This window comes from Triticum urartu, chromosome 4, assembly GCF_003073215.2.
Source record: "Triticum urartu cultivar G1812 chromosome 4, Tu2.1, whole genome shotgun sequence".
NCBI lineage: Eukaryota > Viridiplantae > Streptophyta > Magnoliopsida > Poales > Poaceae > Triticum > Triticum urartu.
The window spans coordinates 490408417-490417164 of record NC_053025.1 but is presented as its reverse complement, the minus strand read 5'-3'; the positions used below and the strand labels follow the sequence as shown (position 1 = coordinate 490417164).

The window sequence follows — 8748 nt, the reverse complement described above, 5'->3', positions numbered from 1 at the left end:
ATTAGGCCTAAATCTTCTCTGCACGTAATTAAGTTTTCATGTTCGTTGGTAAATAAAATGGAGAAAAATTATGGACAACATATATGATAATAAATTCAGTTTTGCTAAAATACATCTAGATGTGCCATAAGTATTAGACATCTAAATCCTATGTCATTGATCTTACATAATAAATTATCTTATTTTCATTTCATATATGGCATGATCATGTAACATAATGATATTCTGTCGAGCTATCAAGCTAAAATTGAGCGAGCCAACATTGACTCCAGATCGGCTCGTTTCTCGATCAATCTACATAAAGTTTTCAAACTCAGCTCATTTCTTTTCAAGTCGATCTCGAGTCGAGTCAAAAAACGAGTCGATCTCGAGCAGCTCACGAGCCTCGAGTTTTTCTTGCAGCCCTAGTCTTCACCCTAAAAAAAACCTAGTGTCCCTGCCAAATTAAAAAAAAAAAAACTGGAGTCCCTGCCTCGCTGAACGCCAACCTCTTCGCCCCAACTAACACGCAACAGTATCACGGCATCGTTTTTTTTTCTTCTGAAGTATCGCGGCATCGTACGCACGATCCCAGCCGGATCTTCCACCGGCGGCAAGAGCTTCCCAGCGATGGCCTCTCCTCTCGTACTTCCCCTCCTTCTCCTCCTCCTCATCCTGCCGCTTTCCGCCCCATGGACGGCGGCCGACGACGACGGGGCGGTGGCGAGGTCGGCCTTCCCCATGGACGGCGACGTAGCGTGGGTGGTGCAGGTCAGCGACCTCCACATCAGCGCCTACCACCCGGACCGCGCCGCCGACCTAGCGAGCCTCCTCGGCACCGCCCTTCGCACCATCCGCCCCCACCTCCTCCTGGTCTCCGGCGACATCACCGGTGCGCCCTCTCCGCCTATCTCCATGAATCTTGAATCCGCGGGACACAGCGTTACAGCTTTCGCAATTGGTGCCCCAATAGTTCGTTTGATGCGCTATTTCCTAATTTCACACGAATTTCCTACGGTCATGCAATGATATTTGGCACTCCGAGTCTAGTTTATGAGGATAAATGATTATGAAGCATACAAACTTGTTAAAAACCGAGTCAAATATATTTGAACACCCTGAATTGGAACTTATCATTCGTGATGTAACATACTGTGCGACGATGTAAAATTTGGAACAACTCCAGAGATGTTAGGTGCTACTGATGTTCAGACTGGATGGTTTGTTTCATCTTGACTGACTGTCTGGAGAGTCTAGTTTAGAATTAGTTCGTCGACCTTTAATTCTTCACTCCCCAATAGCAGCATAGAACAAAGCGGCCTTGATACAGTAGAAAGAGATAAATTGGTTAATAAAACTCAGAATTGGTGGTAGCTGGAAAATTTAAAAGTTGAACTGAATCGAATTGTTGGCCTACTGGAACGTTTTTCTTGGATGATCTCATCTTTTCATTCTTTGCTTCTGGTTATAAGAGAGAAATTTTCAGACCAGCATATCCATACTTGGTTACATATATTCTACAGTATATGGTAAAGAGAACTCCTCTGATAAATGAAAATAATTATAAACAGATGGTATAAGAACATATATGCTGTCGTTCCTGTAATTCTTTGAACACTTCACTGATTGTATTATAACTTCCATCTTGTTAGATGCAAAAAATAGTAAAAGAACTACATCCAGACAGGATGAAGATGAATGGATTACATACAAGAAAACTATTGATGCAATTGTTGCAAAAGGCGGTATTGATAAGAGGAGGATATTTGATATTAGAGGCAATCATGATACATATGGAGTTCCCTATAGAGGAAGCGAGTTGGACTTCTTTTCAACTTACAGTGTTAACTCACAGCTTGGCCAATTAAGCACCATTAATAGCATAATCCTCCAGGTACGGTTCGTTGCTTTGTCAGCTCTCCTTGTGAAGCATGTTCAACTTTTTCAAGATGGCTGTGTTTTAACTAATAATGCTGTGATATGTTTCCCCTGGCTTTTCGAGGTGTAACCTTTAACAGAATTGCTGGCAGAATTTCCATGTTAACATTATTATCTACTAATTTTACAGTGCAATTGATTGCGATAAATGATTATGCATATGAGAGAGCACATTGTCTTGAACAAATTTCCTTGTCAACTGGTACAATAAGAAACTAATGTTCGAATATCAATATGATAATATCAATCTTTTGTGAACTGAGTGTAGGTTGAGACATCAATAATAAGTTATAAAATATGACATGCATATACAAGTACAATTGGACTTGAGGAGTAATATACTAATGCCGCTGGAACCTTTGTGGTACAGACATAAACTATTGCCACATTGCTGACACAGGAAATGCATTAGTGTGCAGCACTGCAAAATATGTTCATCTGCCTACATGAGTATACTATATAGTTAAATAACAAAACCAACTCTTATTCTTCTCAAGCAGTCATTTTTATTGTGAAGAACCAAGTGTTCCATGGTATCTGCACCTTTTAGTTTCTTTCAACCACCTGGCATATATTTAAGTCTAATCGGATCACAACAATACCAGAGAGAAGCATTTGGTAGAATTTTCGACTCCTAGTTTGAATTGAGTTTATATGGATCTAATTGTGCATGATACATTCTCATGATTACATATATGTATGTTAATCGTACTTGCAATTCCGGAACTGATATTTTGTCCTAAAAGGTATTATAGGGAGATAGAAATTATCTATTCCTGGGCATAGATGATACAATGACTGTTGGCATTCGGTTTCCTTCTAATTTATTTGGACACCCAACTGATAAGAGGATAGAAGCAGTTAACTCAGAATTACAGTACTGGACCAATCATTCTAATGTTCCGATTACAAAAGTTGTATTTGGACATTTCCCTATGTCGTTTACTACTTCGTCTGAAGTAGGACAGCGTTACGAAAGTGTGTTTGCAAGGCATTCAATTTCAGCATACCTATGTGGCCATCTGCATGCGAAAGTTAGTTAATCAGCTTTGGAGGCATCATCAAATGAGAACAAAAGAGCGCTCTTCAAGCTTTTGGGAATGGGAACTTGGAGACTGGAAAGAGTCCAGATTGATGAGGATTTTAGCAATAGACGGAGGCGCAGTCTCTTTCATTGACCATACGTTAAAACAGCCATTCCAAACTTCTATCTTGATCACCTATCCAACAGATTCAAGAAATATGAATATATTGGAATCAAACAAGGGGCCACCTAGAAATGATATAAACGCTCTTGTTTTCTCTGAAGAACTTATTGTCAATGTGAGTGCAAGAGTTTTTGATTCTCATAATGAGTTCAAGATAGTTGAGGAGATGCCTCTGCAACTTGTTGCCAACTCTTCTGGTCACAAACCTTTCTTCCATGCCATGTGGAATGCTAAAAATTACAGAAGTCCGTCTCCTACTCGCTACTGGTTGCAAGTGTTTGTGCTAGATTCTAATGGTAAGAAGACTGTAAGTGAGCGAAGACCATTTTCAGTTGAGGGCAAGATAGCGATTCTACACCGCCCATGGCTCAACCGTTTGATATTTGAAATTGAATGGGAAGACGCTTATAGAGTTCTTCTCTGGAGTAATTTGGCCTTCACCATTCTGTTGTTGCTCATTCCCCAAATCCTGTACCATTTTTTAAAGAAAAAGTCATCATATCAAAGGTGGGCCTTGTCAGTTCTAACATCCCCTGTCCAGCAGCGAAAGGCTTGGTTTTGGTTGGTCTTGTTTTTAATGGAGGGTGCAAACAGCAAACCGTTCTGGTTTTCTTTGTCCCTGTATGTTCTTTGGATCACCCAGATGCCGTGGTTTTGGGGTCATGCAACATCTGAAAATGGAGAAATTGCTCAAATGTACATATCTGGATGGAGCATACCTTCTTTTGGTATGGCAAACTACAAGCTGAGCAGCCCAGATGTGATGGTGATCACCCTGCCTTTCCTATACCTGGTGGTTGTCCCTGTAGTAGTCCTTGCATATGGCTTGTTTGCAGAAAGGGCCGCGGCTTATTTGCAGTACCATAGAAGAGCAGAAGACAGAGCTAACACAGCAGATACAACCGCTGAGGCAGCACGCTTTCTGCCAGGTTCTCCAGCTCCAGGAGCTTTAATGAACCTATCTTGCAAGAACAAGATAAAGTTTGTGTTGATCAAATTTTTTGGTGGCTGGACAAGGAGGATAATTCTACTCGCGTGTTTGATCACGGCCATGATACATTTGAAGGTTTGTATTTCTATTAGCCCAGCTTTCTAGTGTAGATTTTTCACATTTTAGTGTTAACATAAGAGTTTTCTCTTTGTGCAGCTTTCTTCAATGTTAATGTCAGCCTATGGGTCAACACCAGTTGCCTTGTCTCCTCCATTAACATGGATGCCACTATTACTATTAAGTGTTGCTGCCTACTGTACAATGCTCCCTGTAGGTTAGCGTAGAACCCAGAACTGTACATTTCTGAAGTGAACTGTGGTTGGGTACTTTCTCGTGTTGTACCCTTTACATTCAAGAAATTATAGAATATGTATGCTGGAGAAGAAACTCGTTTTATGCATATGCTAGGTTCAGACTCTACATATAAAACCATGAAATCCCAACAGTTGTTTCTTGTATCTTGGTGCCCTGTCAAACTAGTATGAAAATGGTTCAAGTACGATATGCTTAAAAATTGCGAACTAAGCTACCTCGTTTGCCTTGAAGATTATATAGGATAAAACAGATAAATAAAATAATATTGCATGACCTACTATAAAAACTGTGGATGCTAGGTAATTACAGATTGAATAACTTAGAAAACATGATGCACATGACAGTATGATCCATAACTGAACATAGCAAGTTTGAGAGGAATTAATAATGATCATAACATAACAGAACATCACTTGCTAACATAGAACCACAGCATAATTGACACTGCATCAGTCATCACCAGAAATACTAAGGAAAATGCATAACATAACTGAGCATACAGCCATAGCATGGCTCATAACATAACTGAACATGAAGCATAGCATAGTTCACCGAATCGCACCATCCAGAAGACAAGTCCTAGGGACATCACACACACTGATGCCCAACTACCTAGATTTCACCCGACGCACTGATCCTGTCCATGATGTTGGCCACGACCTCCTTGGACTGCCGAAGCAGCACGATGCTCTTCTTGAGGCGCTCACGCTTGGTGCCAGTGCCAGGCGACGGCATGAGCATCCGCTCCACCCCTGCCAGCTTGTTACCCAAAAGCTCGTCAGACAGTTCCCTCTCGAGCTCACTCTCCACGAGCCGCTTGACGCCACGAAGGACGTGCAGCGCCAGGCCGTCGATGAGCCGGAGCATGATGATCTTCCAGTAGGCGGTCAGGCGCGCGCTCAGGTCAAACGCCTGCCCTGCCAACTCAGAATTCACCCTCAGATGCGACACGTCCACTTCTCCAAAGCCTACCAGGTTAAGAAGGGTGGGCTTGGAGGTGTCCGCCACGAAAAGGACGTGGCAGCGCCAGGCCGTCGATGAGCCGGAGCACGAATGATCTTCCAGTAGGCGGGGTCAGGCGCGCGCTCAGGTCAAAAACGCTGCCCTGCCAACTCAGAATTCACCCTCAGATGCGACAACGTCCACTTCTCCAAAGCCTACCAGGTTAAGAAGGGTGGGGCTTGGAGGTGTCCGCCACGAAGGACGTGCAGCGCCAGGCCGTCGATGAGCCGGAGCACGATGATCTTCCAGTAGGCGGTCAGGCGCGCGCTCAGGTCAAACGCCTGCCCTGCCAACTCAGAATTCACCCTCAGATGCGACACGTCCACTTCTCCAAAGCCTACCAGGTTAAGAAGGGTGGGCTTGGAGGTGTCCGCCACGAAGGACGTGCAGCGCCAGGCCGTCGATGAGCCGGAGCACGATGATCTTCCAGTAGGCGGTCAGGCGCGCGCTCAGGTCAAACGCCTGCCCTGCCAACTCAGAATTCACCCTCAGATGCGACACGTCCACTTCTCCAAAGCCTACCAGGTTAAGAAGGGTGGGCTTGGAGGTGTCCGCCACGAAGGACGTGCAGCGCCAGGCCGTCGATGAGCCGGAGCACGATGATCTTCCAGTAGGCGGTCAGGCGCGCGCTCAGGTCAAACGCCTGCCCTGCCAACTCAGAATTCACCCTCAGATGCGACACGTCCACTTCTCCAAAGCCTACCAGGTTAAGAAGGGTGGGCTTGGAGGTGTCCGCCACGAAGGACGTGCAGCGCCAGGCCGTCGATGAGCCGGAGCACGATGATCTTCCAGTAGGCGGTCAGGCGCGCGCTCAGGTCAAACGCCTGCCCTGCCAACTCAGAATTCACCCTCAGATGCGACACGTCCACTTCTCCAAAGCCTACCAGGTTAAGAAGGGTGGGCTTGGAGGTGTCCACCACAGCGTCCATAAACTTCTCATGACCTTCCATGATCTCGTACCAAGTCTTCATGTATTCAGGATTAGCCGTGAAATCAGCTACCAGCTCCATCTCGATCAGCTCCTCAATGTGCTGCGCGGATCGCGCACGCGCCTTCTCCATCAGCATCTGGACTGCACGGCGGCAGGATGACTGCACCTGAGGGAAGTTGTCGGCATGCTGCAGAACTACCTTTGACACCAAGTCCTCCACATACTCCCACACCTCATTGACAAGATCGTGCGGTATCTGCATGACGGTCTCCACCTTCTTCTTGCGCAGGACCTGGAACGCCGATCTTGGCAGGAAGTTGGGGAGGTTGACGCCCTTGGTCTCCTCCAGAACTCTCACCTCCTCCATCAGGAACAGGCCGCCACGCCCTGGGACTTCAACAGGCAGCTTCTTTGCGTATGCATTGAGCATCTCCGCGATACGGGCCGTGCCGTGGAAATGGCAGTCGTCAGGGAACTCATCGAACTCGCCCCTCACCAGTATCTTCTCCAGGGAAGAGCACACCTGCTTGACAATACGAATAAACTCTCTCACCGCGTCAGCAACGCTAACAAGATCAGGCGGCATCTGGTTGAGCTCGGTGCTGCTCCGGCTAAGGCGGTCGTTGATCTGCTTGACGATGTCCGGGAGGCACTTGGCGATGATGGTCGCCTGAATCTGCATGAGTCGCTGCGCAAGCACAGGAATGCCCACCATGGACTTCTCGATCTTGGACAGCAGATGGTGGTACTTGAACAGCTTCTCCTCCTCTACACGAGCCTGGTCATAGGTCTCGTCCCCGATGCGGTTGCGGAAACAGACGTACCCGAGGCCAATGTTGACGTCGTCCATGGTGACCTTCTCGAGCAGGCCCTCGGGGGACTTGTCCACCTTGGTGACCACTGCAAGCGTGCGCTCACCAGTGCGGTCCACCTGCTGCGACATGCGGATGGACTCGCACGTCGGGAAGTCGACCGTGGCAGAGAGCACGTTCAAGATAATGCTCTCTTTCGGCGAGATGTAGTCCTTGATGATCTTGGCGATCTGGTCGTAGATGTCGTCGGGCTGCCCTTTGACCGGCACGCGCGTGATGCCGGGGAGGTCGACGAGGGTGAGGTCGGGCACGCCCCGCTTGCGCACGACGAGGGTGATGGGCGCGTCGGAGATCCCCTTGCCCGACCCGGCTATCTCCGCGGTGGCGGTGTTGATGGCGTCCGCGACATTGGCCTCCGTGGTGGTCACCACGCGGCCGTTGCTGTGCTCAGGCTGCAGCACCGGCGAGTCGGCGGAGGGGTCGTCCTGGAGCCGCATGACGAGCGGCACGCGGGTGCAGATGCCCTGGCCGCGAGGGAGGCTGATGCCGGCCAGGGACTCAAGGACGCTCGACTTGCAGATGCCCTGGACTGGTCGCCGACAGCCACGATCGTCGGGAGCTGGATGCCCTCCTGCGTCACCTTGAGGTGGCGCAGGCGGTCCACAGCGTCGAGAAGCGGCCGTATCTGGTCGTTGTACGACGCGGCGATTGCGCTCCCGGTCACGGCGCTGGCCGCGGCCTCGCCCTTGCCGTCGCTGATCACCATCTGGAGATTCTTGGACGAGTCTGAAGCTTTGTTCTTCTTTGAGCTCGGCATGTCTGGAGCTAGGGCGGGGTGGCAGGGAGGTGAGGAGGAGCGTGCTGGTTCTTCCGGGAGGCGGGTCGATTTATGGTGGGGAAGGTTTGGGCGGGGAGATGAAGCGGCTGGGGCTCCCACCTCGGAATGCGAGGGGGCTTTGCGCGCGTTGGGGAGTTGTAGCGTCGGGGCGCAGCAGCTTGGAAGCATTCACCCCCCGGCGCTGGCCGTTCCGACTTCTCAGTTTTCTTTCCTCCATTTTCTCCGGAGAGTTCCCCATATACCCAGTGACGACCCCTCGAGTTCGGATCTTCACAGCCAGGTTAAAGGGCCGAATTAGGCTATGAAGCTGACGGCCCACATATGGGCATTGGGCACATGGGTGTGTTTGGACGGTGGCCGAAATTCGGGAGCTCCTTTTTTTTTGGGCTCCTAATCGGCGCTTGTCACGTGAGTGCTCTATGGGCCGGCCCAGGTACCCCCAGCTCCCTGAATGAAACTTGGTACAGGTAGAAAGAAAACCAGAAACGTTTTTTTAGTATTTCAAAAGTTTGTGAAATAAGAAACTGTTCGCAGGTTTGAAAAAAACTCACGAATTAGAAAAGACTCCATCGAATTTTTTGAAAAAAGAGTTCATCTATTAAAGGAAAAAAAATCAAAATTTTGAAAAAAGTACATCGATCTTGAAGAAAAAGTTCACAATTTTGAAAAAGTTCATTGATCTAGAAGAAAAAGTTCATAAATTTGAACAAGTTCATCGATTTTTTAAAAAGACT

General features: G+C 47.8%; 1 protein-coding gene and 1 pseudogene across 1 annotated transcript; one reads left to right on the top strand and one right to left on the bottom strand.

Annotated features, from left to right (window-relative positions):
* The first annotated feature begins 487 nt into the window (after window positions 1-487).
* Window positions 488-4574, top strand: LOC125552218 (annotated as a pseudogene).
* Window positions 4575-4968: 394 nt separating this feature from the next.
* LOC125554820 (dynamin-related protein 4C-like) lies at window positions 4969-8343 on the bottom strand. Its single transcript, XM_048718222.1, is given in 5 exon segments — window positions 4969-5399; window positions 6314-7754; window positions 7757-8073; window positions 8076-8282; window positions 8334-8343. Coding segments are annotated over 5 exon segments (2331 nt in total). The 3' UTR covers window positions 4969-5043.
* Between the last annotated feature and the right edge of the window lie 405 nt (window positions 8344-8748).